We start from the raw sequence: 22,469 nt of genomic DNA, 5'->3' as shown, positions 1-22,469 counted from the left end.
CAAATACGATTAATATCTTCATACATATGGGACAAAATAGAAAATTTTCCCTAAAGCAGTAATCAGTAGGAAGCAGTAATCAAATGGAAATTGTAGAAATGAAGATATAAAAACTGATATTAAGAACTTTGATGGGTTTATAGCAAACTGAACCCAGATGAATAGAGCATCAGCTAGCTGGAAGAAAGAAGAGTAGGAAATATACCATTTGTAGCATAAGAAAAAATGGATAGAAAATAGAGAAAATAATTATAAGAGACAAATGGAAATGGTGAAAAGGGCTAACAGATGTTATTGGAGTCCCAGAAGGAGCGGGGAGAGAGAAAGAGCCAAAATCATTTTGAGGAGATAATGTCTGAGAATTTCCCAAAACTGATAAAAGTTATCAGCATACCAAACACATACATTCAAGAACATCATCATAGTCCAACCAGGATATGTACAAAGAAGAACCACACTCAGGTATCATATTCAAACTATAAAAATCTGAAAACAAAGAGAAATTTTTAGAACAGCCTAGAAGAAAATAAAATGACATGTTTGATGTGCTGGGGGGGGTGGGAAACAAATGTGAAAGTAAAATAGAGACATTTTTTCAGATGAGCAAAACCTGAGATTAGTCATATAAGCTGATTTCTATAAAAAGCAATACTGAAGGTAGTTATTCAGGCATAAAGAGAATGATCCTAGACAAAAGCACAAAACTAATGGAGCGAAGAGCAAGAAAGAGGGAATATATGTGGGTAAATTGAAATTAATAATAATTTTGCAGACCAAAAATTATAATCAGCCATAAGATTTAAAATATATATAAATTAAAACACATGACAACAATGATACAGTATGTGGGGAAATTAAATGGAGTTTGTGTGTTTCAAGTTTTACGAAATGTCTGTGAAGAAGTAAAAGCAGTCATTTCTATTAGACACCAACATGTCCAAAATGTATGTTTTAATATCTAGAGCAACAGCTAAAAGAATAGTAAGAAAATATTTACCTATCACATAATTGACAAGGAAATTTGCATAATAGTAACAGTTCCTTGTTAATCCAAAGTGAGATAAGGAAGAGAGAAAAGGGAACATACTACAATTGAAACAGAACAAATACTGAAATGCAGCTATAAACCTAAATATTGTCAATAATTACACAAAATAAATAATTAAGGATATTTGTGGCTTGCTTAGAAAGTCTGTACCTAACCTGAGATCATGAAGATATTATACCACAAGTTTTTTCTTTAGTTTTTATATTTAAGGCTATGATCCATCTTGAAAAAATTGTTTCAAGAAGGCGCCAATGTTTAAATATTTTTCCATATGTGTGTCTAATTGACCTAGCACCATTGAAAGACAGTTATTTTCACACTGAATTGATATGAGCCTTTGTCATAAATCAATTGACCATTATGTGTGGGTCTATTTCTAGACAATTTATTTTGTTCCATTGGTCTGATTTTCAAACCTCTGTTAATTGCTAATTTCAAACACATTTTATTTACAGTAGATTTAGAGTTAAGTCTTGCTATTTGGGCATATAAATCCTCTAAAATGCATAGAAAATTTTATATATATATATATATATATATATATATATATATATATATATATATATATATATATATACACAAACACACACGCGCGCGCGCGCACACACACACACACGTATAATGTTTAATAGCAGAATACAACGCATACCTACAGATAAATCTACCGACTTTTCAATAGCTCTACCCAGAACAGTACAACACATTTGGGCAATTTTTGAAAAATATAAATGGAGGACTATACCATGATCATTAATTAGACCACACAATATTAAGAGAAGATACCAGTTTTCCCCATATTGATCTGAGATTGTAGGCAATTTCAATAAAAATGCCCAGCATTTTTTTGTAGGTAAAAATTGGCATGATGATCATAAAACTTAATACGAAAATAAGAGGGCTTAAGAATAGCAAAGATTATCTTGAAGGGGAATCACAAAATAGTTTAGCTTCCATTACCAGATATCAAGATTTATTATAAAGTTATAGTAATAAAGTGTGGCAATGCATAGGAGCTATATATGCTATATATAGAAGCTGAATAGGAAAGGGAATAGAGTCAAGAAATATACTCATACATATATGTACACCCACTTATTTATGGCAAATGAGGTACTACAGTACAGTAAATTAATTACAATCTTTCCAGTAAATGGTGATATAATATTGAATATGGGAATATAACATTCATGTGGGAATACATGAATCTTGAGGTCTGGTAACACATAAAAATAATTCTAACCAGATTGTCAATTGAATTCTGAAAAAAAATTAAAGTGTTTAAAGGAAAACAGGAAGATTATCTTCAGGACCTTGGGTTTAGGCAAAGATACACACAGATATATATATATATATATATATATATATATATATATATANATATATATATATATATATATATATATATATATATATATATATATAATGGTTTTTTTTTAAATTCGGGAACAACCCAATTAAAAAAATTAAAACAGCCCATTGGTTACACATTGCTGTCATGCTACAATGGCATAGTTGACTCTTTTAAGGAGGGTGCACCTCACCATGACCCATGTGGGGATTGAACTGGCAACCTTGGTGTTATCAGCACCACACTCTAACCAACTGAGCTAACTGGTCACCCCAGGCAAAAAAAAATTTTAAACGGGAAACAAAACCCACCAAACATGAAGGAAAGTAGGGTTTAATTAGACTACATTAAAATTAAGAATTTAGGGCCGGCCGAGTGGATCAGTTGGTTAAGAGCTCGCTCAAGAGTTTGAGGTCTTAGCAATAGCGGTTCGATTCCCACCCCGAGCTGAGCAGCCACTGAGCTGCCAACAGGTAGCAGGACGGCTCAGCTTATTAAAAAAGAAAAAAAAATTAAGAATTTATTTTCTTCAAAAGATACTATTTAGAAAATAAAAAGGTAAGCCCTAGAGAGGATGAAGGTATTTGTAATATATAATTTCTTCTTTTAATTATTTGTTTCCCAGTTACAATTGACATTTAATATAATTTTATATTACTTTCAGGAATACAGCATAGTGGTTAGACATTTATATAATTTATGCAGTGATCCCCTAATTAGCCTAGTACATAGTTGTTGCAACATTGTTGACTATATTCCCTATGCTGTACTTTATATCCCCTTGACTATTTTGTAACTACCAGTTTGTATTTTTTAATCCTTTCACCTTTTTCACTCAGCTCCCCAAGCCCCCTCCCATCTGGCAACCATCAGTTTGTTTTCTGTATCCATGAGTCTGTTTCTATTTTGTTTGTTTGTTTATTTTGTTCTTTAGATTCCACATGTAAGCGAAATTATATATTTGTCTTTCTCTGTCTGACTTATTTCACTTAACATAATACCCTCTAGGTCCATCCATGTTGTCGCAGATGGCAAGATTTCTTTATTTTCTATGGCCAACTAATATTCCATTGTATAAATGAACCACCTCTTCTCTATCCATTCCTCATTGATGGGTACTTGGGTTGTTTTTAAATCTTGGTTATTGTCAATAGTGCTGCAATGAACATAGGGGTGTATATATCTTTTCAAATTAGTGTTTTATATTTCTTTGAATAAATACCCAGAAATGGAATTGCTGGGTCATAAAGTAGTTGTAGTTTTAATGTTTTTGAGGAATCTCCATGTTTTCCATAGTGGCCGCACCAATTTATAATCCCACCAACAGTGCATGAGGGTTTCCTTTCCTCCACAGCCTCACCAGCACTTGTTGTTTGTTGATTTATTGATGATAGCCATCCTGACAGGTGTGAGGTGATATCTCATTGTGGCTTTAATTTGCATTTCTTTGATGATTAGTAACGTTGAGCAGTTTTCATATGTCTGTTGGCCATCTGTATGTCCTCTTTGGAGAAATGTCTATTCAGTTCCTCTGTCCATTTTTTAATTGGATTGTTTATTTTTTTGGTGTTGAGTTGTATGTGTTCTTTTTTAAATAAATTTTGAATATTAATCCCTTATCAGATGTATTATTGATGAATATCTTCCCCCATTCAGTAGGCTGTCTTTTCATTTTGTTGATGGTTTTCTATGCTATGCAAAATTTTTTTTATTTGATATAGTCCCACTTGTTTATTTTTTCTTTTATTTCTCTTGCCCTAGGAGCTATATCCAAAAAAATATCGTTAAGAGCCGTGTCAGAGAGTTTATTGCCTGTTTTCTTCTAGGAGTTTTATGGTTTTGGGTCTTATGTTTATGTCTTTAATCCATTTTGAGTTTATTCTTATATATGGTATAAGAAAGGTAGCACATAATTTCAATAAAAGACTCATACTCAGAAAAAAATATAAATAAATCCTACAAATCAGTATGAAAACTTCTGGCAAACAAACAGAAAATGCACCAGTGACTTAAGCAATCTGTTTAAAAACGGTAATCAAATAGCCAATAAGCATATGGAAAAAAAATCTCGAAATCACTAGGCAACAAGGCAATGTAATGTACAACTGTAATCTGATATGACTGTGTGTCCATCAGAAGATTTATGTTTAAAAACACAAATGTCAAGTACTGTTAAGAATACAGGGCAACTTGTCACTCATACAATACTGTTTGGAATATAGATTGACACCCTCACTTTGGATATCTGTTTGACATTCACTACTATAGCTGAACATATGTACAACCTATGATCTAACATTTCCACTCCTAAGTATATATTCACCAGAAATGCATACAAATATACACCAGGATATGTGTAAAGTAATACGCATTGCAGAAATATTCATAAGACCTCAAAACTGGAAATAAGCATTCATCAACAGTAGAATGGAGAAATAAATGACAATATACTTATAAAATGGAATATCATACAGCAATGAAAAAGAACAGACTATTGCTTCATGTAAAAACTTGCTGAATCTCATATCCAACACTGAGCTAAAAAAATCAGACTGAAAAAATTCATAGTGGATAACTCTAATTAAACTGAAAAAATAGGCAAAGGTAATGTATGATGATAGAAGTGAGAAAAATTGTTACCTTTGGAAGGGGAGTGACAAGGTGGATTTGAGAGGTACTGGCAATTTTTAATGTCTTTGTGATTAATGGATACATTTACTGCATAAAATTTAAGTTATATATTCATTTTTTTGCATTTTATTTTTAAGATTTTATTGGGGAATTGGGGGAGGGGAACAGTGTTGGGGAATTGGAGAAGGGACCAGCCAAGTTGTTGTTCTTTGATCTTCATTGTAGAGGGTGCCAGTTGCCACCTGGCTTCCCATCGGCAGCTTGTGGCCTCTAAGCTCAAGGTGCTGAGTTCAGTCTTAGCTGTGGGTGGGCATAGCCACCATCCCATGCGGGAGTCGAACCAGCAGCCTTGTTGTTAAGAACACATGTCCAGGCAGCAGCTCAGCTCAAGGTGCTGAGTTCAGTCTTAGTTGTGGGTGGGCATAGCCCACCATCAAACAGGGAATCTTATTGTTACACCAGCTGAGCCATCCTGCCACCTATTGGCAGCTCATTGACAGCTCAGGTTGGGCGCAGTGTCACTGGCCCATGTGGGAATAGAACCAGCAGCCCCGTTGCTCAGAGCCCATGCTCTTAAGCCAACTCTTAACCAACTGAGACACTTGGCCTGCCCACATTTTTTTTTATGTGTATTATTTATGCTGAACAAAAAGCTTACTTAGAAACCATTTTGGAAATATACATAAAATTGAGTGCTTTGAATTTAGGTTTTTAGTGGTGGGGGGAAGAAAAAGAAAACAAACTTCTTGAGGACTCATAGGGAAGGATTCATTTTGAGGGCCAGCCCTATACCCTGTGGTGAATGGAAGACCCGTTTCACAGAGACATAAGGAACCCCTCTACGATGCTCAGAAGGACATCATTGATGAAACAGCAGATGTTCATGCTGAGCAGGCTTTGGAATTCCGATTTTTGTTTCATTTCTAAGAACACAGTAGAGCAGCGCTTCTCAACCTTTCACAGGGGTCGCCTAAGACCATCGGAAAACACATATTTTCGATGGTCTTCGGAAACGAGACACCGCTCCTCTATCCGTCTCCAGGCCCACATGCAGATATGCCCACATACGAGTACCCGGCGACCCCTGTGAAAGGGTCATTTGACCCCCAAAGGGGCCGTGACCCACAGGTTGAGAACCACTGCAGTAGAGGAAGATCTGAAATAAGAACTCATCCCTGGTCAGCTCTGACCTTTGTACAAACGGAGCATATCCTCCAGTGGCAGAGGCCAAGCTCTCACCTGTTCAACTTCACTTTCCATGTAAGACCATCAGGCATCGCAGACTTGGCTGAATGATGTGGAAACAGATTGGGGAATCTGGTTCTAAGATGTGTAAATTGATGCCTTCTGGGCGCAAGAAGGGGAAAAGATAACAAGTCAGTTCATTCCACTTGAGTGGGCAAAGCTACAGCAGCAGGGGTGAAATCTGTTGCCTTCAGCTGTCAGAACTGGCCCCTTGATGCGCTTGTCTCCTAGTGCCAAGCACCGAGATGAAAGGACCGCATCAGGAGACCCTGGCGACCTCACGTTTGACTGGGATGCTGTGCTAAGGATTCACAGGCTCCTCTTGCAGAAACAAACTCTCTTTCTTTATTAATCCCTGGATTATATATGTAGGCATGGGTGATTCATGTGATGAGCAATGAAGAATAAAGAAAAGCAGGAATTCTCTGAGAAGCTGGGGAGCATCGAAATATGAGACAATGATAACCACAGTTTGGATATGCTGCATTTATTCAGCACAGACTGTGGTCCAGTTTGTGAGTGCTTTCATGGAATGACTCATTTAGATCTCACAGCAACCCTAGGCAAATAGCAATTATCATCATTGCCACTTTCAGCTGAGGCACAGCAAGTCAAAGTAACTTATCTAAGACCACAAAGCAATAAATAGTAGAACCAAGAGGCAAATCCAGACTCTGTGGCACCTTGCCTTTCTATTATTTTCCTATGGTGGAAAGAGCCATTTTCTGGGAAATAATTTCACTTAGTTCTAAGGCTCCCTAGAAACCCTTGGCTGGGGCCAGGTAGTAACAGAGATCAAGGAGTAGAACAAATAGACAAAATTACCTGTGCCCCAGCCAGGCTGGCCTACGGCTGTTCCTATATTCTTACACACCAGTCACTATATAAGCCAAGATTTTCCCCGATTTTCTGAGAATCTTCATGGCTTGGGATCAGTTTGTTGAAAGCTATTTCAGCAAAAAGAGATGTCAAATTCTCTCTTGGGATCCCCCCTCTGTGCAAAACTGTGCCTTTATTGAGTGACGACTGTGTATCTGGTGCTGTTTTATCCTTTCTAAAGAATATTGGAAAACATTGGATGTGAATGCAGCACTCAAGGAATTTAAATTCACCCATGTATACCAAACTTTTCCAGAGACTTGGATACAAATTAGGATACAAAATATAAATGTATTACAAAACAAGAACAAACAGACAAAAACCCCTGACATGTGCCACTGGCAGTACATGGAGTCTCTATACCCACCTCAGAATTGCTAAGTGTCCACTTCTCATTTGAATTGGATACTCCTAAACTTACTTTGAATATAGTGTCTCACTCGTGCCCCCACACCTAGTGCCAGTTCTTCTTAACTAGAGGGGTATTAATGCCATGCTTTAGATGCCCCTAAAGCAGCAGGTCCTCCTGGTGCGAAAGGGACTGAGAGGCCTCTGCTACACTCTGATATGACACTGCCATGTGATGAACACAGAAGTTTCACTTCTCCAAGTCGGTATGATATTTTGCCATTTGCACACCAAAGAGTGTGCTCCCATTTTCATGGTTTATCTTTTTCCTGTAGACTTGTCTTCTGTCTGTGTGGCTAGGCTGGCTCGGAACTGATGCCACCCTCCTTTCTTTGCCCCGAGTTACTTACATACAACCCCCTCCATGTAGACTTCATCCCCTGTGCATGTCAATGAAAGCATTAGAGATCTGAGGAATCAACTGTTCCACCAAGTCATTAGACGTGTGTGTATTTATTTGTTCTGCAACAAATATTTTACTATGTTCCAATTTCATATCATGTACTTTTCATTAACAATTAGGCATAGTGGTGTTTGCGGTTAACTAGGATCTCTGCTGGATCAAGTTTTAAACAAAACTCTCCTCCCATGAAATATAAATCACTAAATATTTTGTATTCATTCAAAACAAAAAGAAAACGGACTACAGTATATTGCAATAATCTTTTTTTTAGCATCTGCCAATAGATTGTAAATAGCATTAAGGTAGAAATCACATGATTCCTGGTTGTGGACCTAGCTCCTCTGCCCACCATGCCTCACAGATTGATGGGAACTCAATAAGTATGTGGATTTGGATAGGCTTCCCCAGTAGACATAAAGCCCAGACTTTAGGAAAAGACTCTTAAAATTTGAATAACATCCAAAACCTGTTAAAGTCTTCATCTGAAATCAAAACCCCTTCATTGATTCTGTACTATTGTATGTCCCAATTCTAACATAAGAATATCAATGAAAACTTTGCTAAAACCAGAGCAAAGACTAGAACTTCTTACTGACAGAAGATAATCAAAGGTGAGACACTAATGCTAGCTTATAACTCCATGCACAATAAATAGTATGTGCCCGACACAGAATTTTGCAGATTTTTACATGTGCAGAAATAGAGTTCCTTCCTGCCAATAGCATGTGAGCCCACCCTCCATGTCTAGGTGACAAAAATGACTCCATAACACAACTTCAAATAACACAGCTTGGCTCACCTGATGGTTACTCCAAGAACCACGGAACTGTTGAAGTGGATGAAAAGCCCCATTGTCAGGAACACCATTTCTAATGCTTTTAGGGTTCTCTCAATACACTCTAATGAAAGAACCTGCATGAGAAGCAACAAGGTAAAGGAAACACTCTTGCTTCCATTCCAGACTCATTGTGGCAGATCTAAGAAGAAAACACACACACACACACACACACACACACACTACATCCATGCATCATTGCTTCCTTAAGGAAAAAGAAGAGTTGATCCAGGGACCAAGTTAGAAGGGAGAGAAAGAGTCCATGAAGTTGTGTCTAAGAGGCGAACATTTTCCAATGACACCTGAATTTTAGGAAGCCAGTCAAAGGTGTTTTGCACTGAGACCCAAGCATTTGGTGAGAGGTGGCATCTCTCTGGGATCTCGCTCAAGATGGATGTTCTCTGGACCACTAACGAGCCCCTAATCAGCTTATAGACTTTCGACGCGATAACTCGGCTTCCCGGCGAAATCCAATGCAAGGCCCTGAAGGAACAGGATGGATGGCACAGGGCCTAATTATTCTTAAGAACTCAACATAACTGATTTGGAAGGCATTCATTTGAGAGGACTGCTAGGCAGAAGTAGTGCCTGCGTGTCACAGAAGATAATTAAATATGCTTTAAACAGCCGTAAGAATAAAGAGATGCAATTCACTGCATAATTTAAGACTTTTAAATTAAATCTGAGGCAAGAGACTAAAATTAAAACTTTGATCTGTACCTCATTGTTTTAATACTTTAATTTACGTACAAAGACTGGAACTGAATAAAGAAAACTCGTGAGCCTATCTTCTGTGAGATTGAACTCCAAAACGGGAAGGTTGTGTCCTCATTAGATGGATTTCAATGACCTGTGACAATCACATACATTGAAAGATTTATGGCAGCATGAAAGTGACCATAATATAATAACACGTCATACATTTTGCAGGATGCTGCCAGCCATCGGATGGTAGAGAAGATGACTCTTGATAACATTTTCCGGGAAACACTCTTTTTTTTTTTTTAATTCGTGAAAGAATTTGACCTACTTTTCATCTGAAGAGGAATTGAGGCCATTAGAGATGGTACAAAGAGTGAGCAGGCAGTGTGAAGTCCAGGCGGATATTCAGTTTCTAAGCCAGCCCAGATCTGACTGCAAAACCTCAGCTGCGTTCTCCTTCCAAATAAAGGGACAGGAGCTGTTTTCTGTGAGCCATGGGGGTTGAAGAGGCTTCCTCATGTTTTATTCCTTACTCCATTTGGCTTGATTCTCTTGGACTCTAGTAGGGTAATCAAGCCACTTCATTTCTTCTCCCTCGTTGCTTCGGGTTAAAAAGGGAAGAAGGAAACGAGGCCAGCGATGTGGGCATCTTTTAGCCAGAGGCCTAATGTTTGAAGTTCAGGTTGGATAGGTTCACCATTCTTTCTAAGGTTCCTCTTATCGCTCTGCCTAATACTGATCCACATATATCGGGGTATTGCTATTCTTCAGGGCTTCAGGGAGTAGATGTATGCCGAGAACTTCAGTGTGCCTTGACAAGCAAAGAAAAATACCTGTCTCATTACTGAGCGTTCCAGTTCAGTGAGCATCCCAAAGCCTGGAGTCACGAAATAGTCTTCAGTTTGGGTTTTCACCCTCTTAGTCTGACTTCTTTCAGCCCTGCCACGCTGATGTCCCACTTCATCTGCATGGGTGGCCACCGGCCCCTGAATCGGGACTTCACACAATTCTTGGGCATGGGTGTCACTTCCTCAGGTTGCTGGCTTTGTACTTTACCATTCATAATTTCATGACTCTCTGCCATACCAGCTCAGTCCTCAGTGCGATCCACCATTAATGTGCAAGGGAGAGTCTCCACCTTGTGGCAGCCGCGCTTGAAGAAATTCTACATCTTCACCTTAGAGCTGAGATGATTGCAGCAGCCTGAAGGGATATAGGAATAGGTGTGGATGTCCAATAATGTGAGCAACAAGAATAGTGGAATGATAAAAATGACAGATTATGTGGGCGAGAAGTGACATTTAGGATTATCATCCTTCTGCCCATCTTTAATTTGCAGGTAAAGAAATTGAGGTCCAAATGGAAAATCCATTTCAAAGGACAAATAACTGGGTCTCCTCACTCCTAGGGTACGGCCTACCTTCCAGAGGGTATCTCTTCCACATATAGTACTTCTGTAGACTACTGTAAAGTCACTTAGAACTCACAACAGCCTCATAATGTGGAAAGGTGATGAAGTGAAATCCAGGACAAGAAATCATGTATCAGTTTCATAGATGGGATCTTATGATTTGATTAAGTCTACCAAGTGATGCTAAATATAAAAATGTTGAAAGCTATTTAAAAATGTTGACAGCATAACAAAACATGATCCCAGTAATGGTGGTGGTGGTGGTGGTGGTATGCGTCCATGTGTATTCTCATTGGTTAATATGGTATTCAGGAATCTGTTACCAATGTAATCTCTGGGTTAGGTAAGATTACAGGCAGTTTGACTTTTCTTTTCCCTCATTTTATGTATTGTCTATATTTTTCTCAATGAATACATCAGGGCTTCTCTCTCTTTTTTCTCCTGTCTTCTAATAAAACTATCACATTTCTATTACACATTTTACTACTAGGAAAAAACGTCATTACATGGGTTTATCCCTAAAGAAATCTTCCTACTACTCATTATTTTAAAAGTGTAATTTTGTTCTTATGACATATCTGAATGTGTTAGATTGATGTTTTTTGAAGTTATTCAAAACACTTGTAAAAGTTAAGTCATTAGGTAGCCCCGTCGTTTTTCTGCCCATGCCTACTGAGGTAATCCCTAAAGCCACCATGTGATGGTAACAGTAGAGCAATGTCCTTTATCACCTAAAAAGTGTTCCCGAAGCACAGTGGGTCAAGGTCCTGACCTCTCCATAGCACACTGCCTACATGGAGCACAGAGGCTTTGGCTTATAGTCTTTTATCTGTTTACACAAGCCAAGTATTCCTTCTCCCTTATGGTATTCTGTTCCATTCTAAGTCAGACACCAAGTACAGAAGACATGAAAAGGAAATTTGAAAGTTTGCTGTCCATTCAAACACATGGTGCAAACACTGTTGCAAAGGAAGGGTTAAACCATTTCGTGATGTTCCAATTGGAAGTGCTTGGTCTTAGCATTAGATGCAGAAGTGTGTAGATCGGTAAGCAAGTCCCAGAGATCAGAGTCCTCAAAGAAGGGCCCAGTCATCTGCATTTCATAAGAGAAAAGATAAAATATCACATATTACTCAAATGATTTGGTGGGTCCCAAGTCTGGCCTCCCTGGCATCACTGGCCTTGCCCTACCTGAGTTTGGTTGAGATCATAAAACCCCATGCACCCTCGTCCTCACTGTTTGTGAATGTCCTCCCTCTAGGTGAGACCATTCGAGTTCACTCTTGCCTTCATTTATGGAGACGCGTGGGGGCCTCTGCATTTGGACAGACACCTCTGCTGTAGAAAACCATCTCTGAATAGGCAAGAGAAGGGGGGCGACTCAATATTCTGCACCTATGATATCCTAGGACTGTTTTCCAGAGCTCGGTTTTGAAACTGAAAAGGAGCTCCTAGGGCATGATTTGAACCAGGCACCCAGGAATCACGATCTCCCAGCCAATCAAGCGAGGCATCCTCAGATTTCAGCAATGGTGGCACCCGTTGGAAGGGGCATCGGAAAGGGCCAAGAGCCTGCTTGGGACCAGAAGATAGGGTGTGTGCAACTGCCATTTTCCACAGACTGGAGTGCCCTGTGCTGGAAGGGCTCAGGTTACCATTATCAAGTGGCAAGTCCAGTGCTGACACACAGTTGGTTTCCGTTTAGTCATCTCACTGTTTGCCAAACACACCGACAAGGGTCTTTACAGACACATCTTACAGCGTCCATGGTGTTTTTTATAGAGCCTGGCATATTCCACTGAGCTCCCATTACATCGTTATTTAGTGAAGGATCACACCCATGTTGGCATTCCTCTAAAGGCGTTTGGTTGCTGAGGCTTCCTAGAGCTCTCTGGTTTCGCATGTGACTGACTCCATTCTCCAGCGCCCGCCTGGGAGTGAGCACAAGACGGTAGTTTCAGTGTCTCCTGTGAACAAGGAAGTCGGCGTGCTAAGCTTGGAGTGAAGAAGAGCTGGGCTCAAGCTAGTCTTGTGACTCCAGGCAAATCGCAACAGTCTTTCAAGCCCGAGTCTTCTAGGGTTGAAAATTAAATGAGGTACTGTAGAAAGAGCAGTTGTTATTTCTGGCACTGTAGACTTTCAAGAAATGTTCTCTGTCTTCCCTCTTCGTGACCGTCAGGGAACAGTCTAGAATAATCTTACTTGTACCCTTTATATAAGAAGTCTCATGCCAGAGTTTGTTCTTACTTGAATAAGTACAGGTAGCTAGCACTTCTCTCCATATGCTGATGTCTCCAGGCTGATGGAATCTCTGTTTTGAAGGCCAGGGTGCATTGCCCCAGAGTTGTCTCCTTTCCTGTTTCTTGTCGAGACCTAGCTAACCTGAGTCGAAACCTAGCCGGGTCTTCAAGGCAATGGTGGGCTACGTTTATGAGTATTTGATGCTTTCCACCCTGCCTAAATATCTTTTGCCATGAGAAGAAAGGACTGAAATATCTGATTTTTGTTTCTGTCATTTAATTCCACTTAGTGGTATTCTTAAATCTTACCTTGTGGTCAAAACAGCATTAAAATAACAACAGAAATCCAAGACCAAAGTTGGCTGTATCCTATCATTAGTCTAACTAATGTCTGTGTTACTATCTGGTTATTTTCCGTATGTTTAATCAATATTTAAATAATTAGTGCAATGGTAAAGATAGGGTGTTGTCTTATGTAATGTTTCCCTGTGCCGTATCATACTCCACGCCCCCCCTTTAAATTTGGTGCAGTCTTTATTTCCCCTCATTTACTCCCGCTCTGTTAATCCTGATGCTCTCCCTCTGCCCCTCACTTCATCCTCAGTCAGTGTTAGGCTGAGTTACGTTGGCTGGCACCTTTCCCCATGCTTGTACAAACACACACAGTCTTATAGTACACGTCCTGTGATACTTGTTGCTTCCCTCCCCCCCAACCTTTTAAAAAAAATAGGTTATACTATATAGGTGTTTCTCTACAATGTAGTTATTTCTGCATGAACTTGACGGTCCCTTCCAAGACTGAAATTCAGTGTCGCCTGAGTCAGGCCTACTCGGGAGCTCTCCAGAGAGCATGCTCTGACATACACGTCGAGCTTCTACCTGCGGTGAGTCCCTCAGGCCTTCAGGAGCATCGTGGAGCCTCGTTTCAGGCTGAGGCTGTCAGTGTTGAGTTACTGCAGCATTTGTTTTCCCATTTTTCCCTGAAGCCATGTTACAGGAACTGATAGGTTCACACACCTTTCATCCCTCAGGTTAATCTTGGCTTCATTGTGCCCATTTGATATATTTGTTTTTCTATTACAGAGCCAGTGGTGCCCTTGGAGAATCCCCATATGGATTCTGTTTGGCTTTTGTGCCTTTCTTGGGCACTGCTTTTGAGCTAGTGTTCTCCATTCTGTGTCTATATTAGGGCATGCGACTAAATGGCATTAAGCCTAAGGAATTTTATATGACAGTCTAGATATTTGCCAGCCTAGGCCATGTTTTGGGAATGACAACATGTGATGTATTAGACCGAAGTAACTCCCAGTTATACCCAAGATTTTCCTGACTGCTAATCCTGAATGTCTGTCGTTTCCTCTATTGTCTGTCCCCTTATGTGGCTTGAACATGCTACCACTGAATGGCAGGGAAGAGCTGAGAATGGTGTATGAAGAGAGCATTTGAGATCTTGCTTCTTAGCAATTGCCATCAGTTTGGCTCAAATAAACTCTTATAAAAATTCTCAGAAAAACAAAAAACAAGAGTGGTGTATGGAGTTCAAGATGATCCAGCTTTCCGCTTGAAGGCAAAAATGTTGTCAGAGCAGAAAATCGAGTCAATGCCAGGAATCGAGTCCAACAAGAAAAGAGATGTTCTGCCTTTGTCATTACCTTTCCCTCGCTCGGAAAGGAGGTACAAGGAACTTTCAATGAAAGAACCTCAACAAGGACTGAGCTGCATGGATAAAGTTAAAACCACAGACAGTCTTAAACCCTTTCTTAAGTCTCGCACTCGCTGGGAGCTTTAGTCATCTTACTTAAGCTGTCTGTGGCCCAGTTCTTCCAGTATATCAAATAGAAACGACATCTGCCCTTGCTATCTCCCAGGAGTCCTAGCAGACAAATGAGGTAATACACAGAAAAGCAAGTGGATGAACTAGCACATTAGAAATGCACAGTATTCAAAATTGAACAAAAAAGAATCATGTGCCTATACTGTATTAGGTGCTGAGGAGACAGCCATTAAGGGCACGTCTCAGTCCTTAGGAATTTACGCAAACTACCCTCATGTTACCCAGCCACTTGTTTTCCTAGAGAGCTTAGCGTGTGTTGTGGAACTCCTGTTTGTGGCCGTGCACCCGTCACTAACAATGGATTCCGGTCTTCCATTCCTGGCTTTATTCATGCACCCTGAGCACATAGAATCACAAAACATCTTAGGAAAACGTTATCATCGTACCAGAATTGAATAAGAATAGCATCAGCTTGTCCTGCACTATATTCATCTCCAGAGGAATTCAGTCACAAGGGAAAGCTAATGTTCGAGCATCCGAACCCGAAGGCCTCAAAATTTGGTTCCGCCCAGCGTCCTCCCCAGAGGCCCCAAGCCCAAAGGTGGGACTGGGGTGGTAGCTGGGCATCAGCATTTTTTTTTCTTTTAATTCCTATAAGAGATGCTGATATTAAAGGTTATGATCCACTGATTTCAGAACCCATGAACTTTGGGAGTTAATTTTTGACAGGAAGGTTCATGTAATATCCTGTTGCAACCCATATTTCAATCTACTAGCATATACACTGAACTATCCCATTTGACTTCTCAGAATACTTGAGCCTCTTTCCAATGCATCTGCCATATTGTATCCAGAGTGATTTTTTGAATTATAAATATCATCTTGCCGTCTTCCTTCAAATCCCTGCTCAAATCACTTTAATGACTTCCCATTGCTCTTCGGAGAAAGGACAAAATCAGAAACTTGACCTACAAGTCCTAAAATGTCATTGACTCCCCTCCAGTCTCATTTCATAACATGGTCCTGCTATGCCTATATCTTCAGCCTCCTTTAGCTGTTCCGCCCACTTCTGCCACAGGGCCCTTGCACATCTGTTCCCCCTGAGCCCATTGCCTGGACAACTCACCTCCATGGCACTCACTCCTGTCCTCTGCTTGGTTAATTTCTTTCTTTCCTTTAGGCCTTCTCAGCTCAGATATCACTTCATCTGGAAAGCCTTCCTTGATGTTCTCAATCAGATAAGATGTTCAGCTCTCTACCTCTTACTGCTGTGCGAGCTTCTAATGCTGTGCACTCTCTTTCATATTGTCCCCTATAATAACATTTTATCTATTTGTGAGATTATTTAAGTCCACCTGTCTCACTAGTAGCCTATATGCTCATGAAAGCCCAGACCACATCTGTTTTATTTGGTTATAATTTACTTATCAGTGTTTTCCTATTTAGTGCTTGACACAAGATAGACACTCAGTAAATATCTGCCAGTTATTGGTTGGTTGGTTGGTTGGTTGGCTGAATGACCAGATAACCATTTAAAGCCAGGCAAGCATACTTGGATTTAGGACTTTGGACCTCTTCCCTTTGCCCTGTTTCTTATATTCTGAAAGGAGTCGGAATCTCTGTCTCGGATGGTAATTACAGCCCGAGGAATCCAGAGGCTCATGACTTCCAAATGTGATGGATGAGCCCCAAAGTGACGAGTTGCAGTGGTATTAGGTATGCCAAGCACCTGAGAGCCTCTGAAGGCAAAGGCATGGGACCCAGTTTGTTCTACTTGAGCGGGCAAAGCCACAGCAACAGGGATGAAATCTGCTGCCTTCAGCTGTCAGAATTGGCTCCCTGATGCTCTCACCTCCTGGCACAGAGCACCAAGCCCAGAGTCCTGCATGCACATCAGGAGGCTCTTTGCCTACAGAGGCTCTCAGGTGTGCAGTAAGCTCGATACATGCAAATATATACGAGTGTGTTTATATGTATGCCCTGATACCTGACCTAATACTCTGAAAGTCCAACTCCTCTATAATGGCATCTCTACTGATGCATAGTCCAAACACTGTATAACTCCTTCCTTTCACCTGTTAAATGCATAGAGAACATTGTCATGAGTGGAGAATTAAGAATGCTAACAGGGCAGAAGACCAGCATGACAGAGGTCCTTTCCTCTCTCTTCTTGTAAATGGTCATTCCTACCTGATGTCTACTTTGTCCTGATAAAGAACACTGAGCACACACCTCTCCCTCTCTCTCTCTCTCTCTCTCTCTCTCTCTCTCTCTCTCTCTCTCTCTCTCTCTCTCTCTCTGAAATGATATTGCTTATTATATTCCATGGTCAACCCTAGGTACCCCTGATATTTCCCTGAGAACAGATAGATTTAAAGGCGGGCTCTATCTCCAGCCCAAACCTAGGATTGGCTGGCTTGAAAATCCAGAAAACATGGGAGCAGAATCTGACTAGAAACAGAATGAGAAATTGATCAGTCCAAGTTGGTTGTCCAAATGAAGGACAAGTCAGCAAGAATGGTTGACATTTATATTTATTAGTGAAGGGAATTCAAGTAATTGCATGATGTCTAGGCTCGTGGATGTTTGTTTTGTCATTCTGAATGGACTTTCTTTTTTCCACCCTAGGGGAGAATTTTTGCCCATGTCCTTCCTGAGACTTAGCTGTCATGTCCCCACTATGCAATGCTTGACTGGGCATAGATCAGAAGAGTAGGTCACATAGATTCATAGGATTTGAACCGCTTTTCCTTTTCCTGTGAATTAATCTCTTAAATGTCAGCATTTTAAACTTGGCCTTTTCAAAAAATATGATACCATATGAACCTTACTTAATCGAAAATGCATTTCTAGCTCAAAGTTGTCCCCCTCCAAAAAAAAAATGGGAAAAGCTAACAAAATAAACAAAAAATGTGTTAAAGTATGGGCTGTGTGTGAGGGTTGCTGGTTTTTGTCAGTTGCATCTGAGAAACTTTGTTCCTTAAGAATCTTGACTGTATTTCCAAAGGTCACTTTTTCACATGTCTGGGATTTTATGAATCAGTCTTGGTCTTCTGCTGTAGACCTGAGGGAAATGTAGAAGGCTGTGATTCTAATCAAGCTTTAAAAGGGGTAGTGCAGGCCTTCTACGGCTGTGCTGTTTTTCCAGTCGTTTGTTTTGGCATAGAATTTTACAGATTACTAATCACATGTCTTTTATAACAACTCTCTGAGTCAAGACAGGAAGGTATTATGCCCATTTCATAGACTAGGTCACTGAGACCAAAGGACGATGAATGACATGCATGAAATTACCTCGCTTGTGAATGGCACCCTAGGACTCAACCTCAGTGCTTTACCCACATACAGTGAATGAAATGCAACTCAGAGATGGGTTCAAGTCCCAGGACTGCTGCTGACTAGCTTCATTAACCTTGAACACATGATGAAACCCCTCTTGACTACAGCTGACTGATCTGTAAGATGGATGCACACTGCCTGCTTTCCTCTCCAGATTAAGATTCAGTGAAGAATAAAATGAGGTCATTTTGATAGTGAAAAATGCTGAAGAATTAACCATCATTATCTTAAATAACAATAGGGCTGAGGCTAATGTTATATCAGGTGTAAAGCAAGGTGTCTTCTATCCTTCCTCCAGCATGGGTAGGGAACCGGAAATAAAGAAGGGTGCTCAGGGGTCCTGAACGTATGGCAAATGGTCCATGACCATGTCAGGTAGGTGGAATATTTGAAGCGGTGTGCACACCTTTTTTTTTTTCACGTGGATGATAAGACTATAAACAAAGCCTTCAGAGGAATTGAGTATCAAATTGGAGCTGATAATCAAACACTTAGTTTTCCAAATCTGGAAACTGGATTGCTGGTGCCCTTGAGATTTGGAGAACATCCATCTTAGTAAATGTCTGTCTGCCAGGAAATGTCACAAGGATTCTGTCAAACACAGGCAGATTCTCCCAGCTGTAGGAGGCAGCCAGGGCTGCCTTGGTGCCTGAGCCAGTGACCAGGAGCAAAGCCCAGCCCCTAGAACAGACACAGCCAAGCACAGACTCCCTGTCCTCTGATGTCGGGCTGTTTTTCAGGGTGACGTTCAGAGGACATTCATCCAAGTGGACTTCGGCGATGGCATCGCAGTGTCGTACGTCAACCTGAGCTCCATGGAAGATGGGATCAAACACGTCTATCACAATGTGGGCATCTTCCGAGTGACCGTGCAGGTGGACAACAGTCTCGGGTCTGACAGCGCCGTCCTGTACTTACATGTAACTTGTATGTTATTACTGCTGTTGCTTTATGACGTAATTGAAATAGTGTGTCCTTTTGAAATAGAATCCAAACTTTCCTATCTAGAAGCTTTCTATCTAGCAGAAAGGGAGAATAAGAGAGTCAAGTGGGGAGAACATAAAAAGAAACTCAGGGAGTGGAATTTGAATGAGCCCGGACTCCGGGTTGCTTCTGATTATTCTCTGCACTTACTCTGCCGCTTCCGGATGCCTCTAAAACACAGCGCCCGTGTCTGAGGGTGAGGCCCGAGCAAGTTGCTGCACTATTTGATTGAATAGGAATTTGGTTTTCTTTGGGGGGGAGGGACAGAAATGTTCAAAAACAAGCTCCATGTATTGCCCGATCTAACTGCATCGAGAATTAGCACAAGTAAAGGAATTTCTCCTTATCTGATTATTCTACTCCCACATTATGTCTCACTATAATATTCTTTTAGACTTTTGTTCTCTCTCTTTCTCTCTCTTTTTTTAAAGAGTGTTTCTTGAGCTTTATCTCGTGATGATTTGTTGTTAGAGAGAAGGTTGGTATGGCGGGAAAGAGTGGCAACAATGTTAAGGAAGCTACACTAGGAAACAATTCCAAGAAATGTTCAAGCTTTTCCCCCACTGCGGAATCTGAAGGCGTACTGAGTAGGATGAGACAATGATAACTCCTAAGTTATGTCTGGTTAAAAATGGTGCCATTTGGTAGGTGTGTGGGTGTCCCTAAATAGTCATAGGACTAGTTTACATTGCTAGAGAAATGGTCGACTTTAAAATGAATGTAGCTCCTTTGTAGGAATGGCCTTGTTCAAATGGATTTCAAGTTCTAGGCCAAGAGTATTGAGGCTGGGCAGTATTCCATGCCTCTCAACTGCCCCTTGCCCGTTGAACTTAATTGAGTACAGAACGTACTAAACAGAAACTTTTTGAAGCCACTGCGGTCGGTGGGAGGACACAGCTGTGTAGGGATTCCAAGACATTGTTTGGCTCCTGATGAATCCTGCTGTATCAGCAATTCTTGATCTTTATCTCCTGTACATTCATGACAGAGGTGCTTTGACAAAACACATTCTACCTTCTTTGGGTTTAAACAAAGTTTGACAAGATTCCCAGTTTGCCAACTTCATCTCCCTCTTTACAGCCAAAGGGTTTTTGTTGTTGTTGTTTTGTTTTTTAATTCTTCCTGCACCAGGCTTTGTGCTAAACAAGCTCTTTATGTGTATGAATGATCTTGTTCCTCCAAATAACCCAATGAAGTAGGCACTATTGCAAACCCCTACTTGCAAGGAAGCCAGCAAAGTTGCTTCCAATGAAGAGGCATTTGTGGAGTGTATCTTGACAAAAACTGGAGGTTCCGAGAGATTGAATACCCACGTGAAGTTGCAGACCTACTCCCTGGCAGAGCCAGGTTTCAGACTCAGGCCTGTCTCAGATCCCAGCTCTCCATCACTAAGGTTATTGTCAATTCCAACAACGGCTTGGGATTAGAGGAACAAAGTTCCCCCCCAGCCCTTAGTCCCCCACCATGACTTTGTGAATCATCCTGAAGGAACATGAACCTTTAAGTTAGAAGCAGTGTATTCGCTACACAACTATGTAAGTTCAAGACACCTTTCAGAGGCTCCCCTGCAGCTGTGTGCTGCCCCTAAGCTGTCCTACATAGAATTTCTGGAGTTGCCTCTTGCTAAGAAATCATCTCAACCGATGACATCATAGGAATAATCACAAAACTTTCCAAAATATATCACAAACATTGGTGATTAGTAGCAAAAATAACTTGCAACACAAATGGCCACACGTGTGCTGAGGCTGGACGCCTACCTAGCAGCCTATCTTTCCCACGGCTTCTTCTGTAAGAAGGGCTTGTGTGAGAGAGCTGCTCTCCTTCAGAATTGCCGCCACTCTAGCCCACATTCCATATGCATATTAAACATTTACCATATTCTGACCACGTGTAAATACTGATGTAAAATTCAGCAGCAGCTTTTTGTCTCAGGTTTTCAGTCTCTCATAGAAGTCATCCACCGCTCACCCTCCTGGTCGCTCTGGGGGTTCTTTCTCACCCCTAAAAATGACCATATCCCTAAGGGGTTCCTCTCCCGGGTTTACAAAATCCTGGGAAGAAGAACAGCACAGAGATTGTCTCTGCTCAAGCTGAAAGGTTGCTAAAGGCACGACTTCTAAAAGAAGTGAGCTTTTCTGCTCACTTGCAATTTGTTGTTGGTTTTTTTTGTCTCATTAGCCTAGTTGAGTAGCTAAATGATTTGACCTTAACCTTAGTGAAAGGTGATTTGCAATGGAAACTTTTGAGTTCAGTTTTAATTTTGTTAGGCTCATCTTGGGTTCAGTGGTTGACATTATTTTACACTGTAGGAAGTCACAACCAGACCATAACTGATTCACACATCCCCAAATCTCAAACCGGAAGGGTATCATGGCAGTTTTTGGTGCCACAGTGCCAGGATGGGGGAGCGTGGTATGGCTTTTAGCTAAAGCAAAAAACGAGCACTGGACTGAGTTGGGAGTTCTAAGATCCAGATGATGGCCTGAACTCCTGGCCAGGTCACTCCGTTTTCTGAGCCTAGGTCTTTTTTTCTGTATCACGTGAGGAAGGCACATTTCGTAAAAGACTCCGTGGAGCATACTACGCTGTGCACTGTCAACTGGTAAAGCTTGATGTTACATCATCAGAAAGTAGCCCGTGAACTTGTACTCAGTGGGTTCTGAGCAGCAAGTCTCGACTCAGCTCCCCAAGCCTGCCCTCCGCCCCTTTCACCCACACCTCTCCCTCCTGCCTGGGATTCCCCCACACACAGCCCCCCACACCCCCCCTTGCCTGTCTTGAACATACTCCCTCCACTCTCCAGTTCAGAAAGGTGATTTGATTCCAAATCAGAGGCTTTTAAATAGAGGTTTGCAAAGGTCATCAGAAACAAATGGAGATGAGGTTCCAGCCATAAGGTTCCCAGGAGTGGGCTGGCCGCTCTCACCGGGCAGCTGGGTAATCCGCTGTAGCCTGACAGTTGGAAATTCCTCGGGGAAAGTAGTCACTGCGCTCTGCTTCTTTGCAAACTAATGAGACCCGTGGTACAGCCAGTGTTGCCTTGGCTGGGGCAGAGAATTTAGAGGACACGCAGATTTCTGTTCAGAAATCTATCCTATCTAATCCAGTCATGCAGAACAAAAACTGAAAACTGTAAATTTGCAGAATGGAAGGTAAAACAAACAAACAAAAAAATGAAATGGATATTCTAGTCCTTCCCAAACCTCTCCCTTCAGCTAC

At 40.9% G+C, this 22,469-nt stretch overlaps 1 protein-coding gene across 6 annotated transcripts in view; it reads left to right on the top strand.

Moving 5' to 3' along the window:
* SORCS1 (sortilin related VPS10 domain containing receptor 1) overlaps positions 1-22,469 on the top strand; it is a 528,833-nt gene that overhangs the window by 461,513 nt on the left and 44,851 nt on the right. For all 6 annotated transcript variants that reach the window (XM_019661209.1, XM_019661205.1, XM_019661207.1 and 3 more), the window contains exon 19: positions 19,004-19,190. In XM_019661209.1, coding sequence (XP_019516754.1) covers positions 19,004-19,190 — 187 coding nt within the window. The remainder of the gene's footprint in view (positions 1-19,003; positions 19,191-22,469) is intronic.

Source organism: Hipposideros armiger, unplaced genomic scaffold, assembly GCF_001890085.2.
Source record: "Hipposideros armiger isolate ML-2016 unplaced genomic scaffold, ASM189008v1 scaffold_339, whole genome shotgun sequence".
Lineage (NCBI taxonomy): Eukaryota > Metazoa > Chordata > Mammalia > Chiroptera > Hipposideridae > Hipposideros > Hipposideros armiger.
Note: the sequence above shows the minus strand (reverse complement) of the source record. Positions and strands in the feature narration are given on the sequence as shown.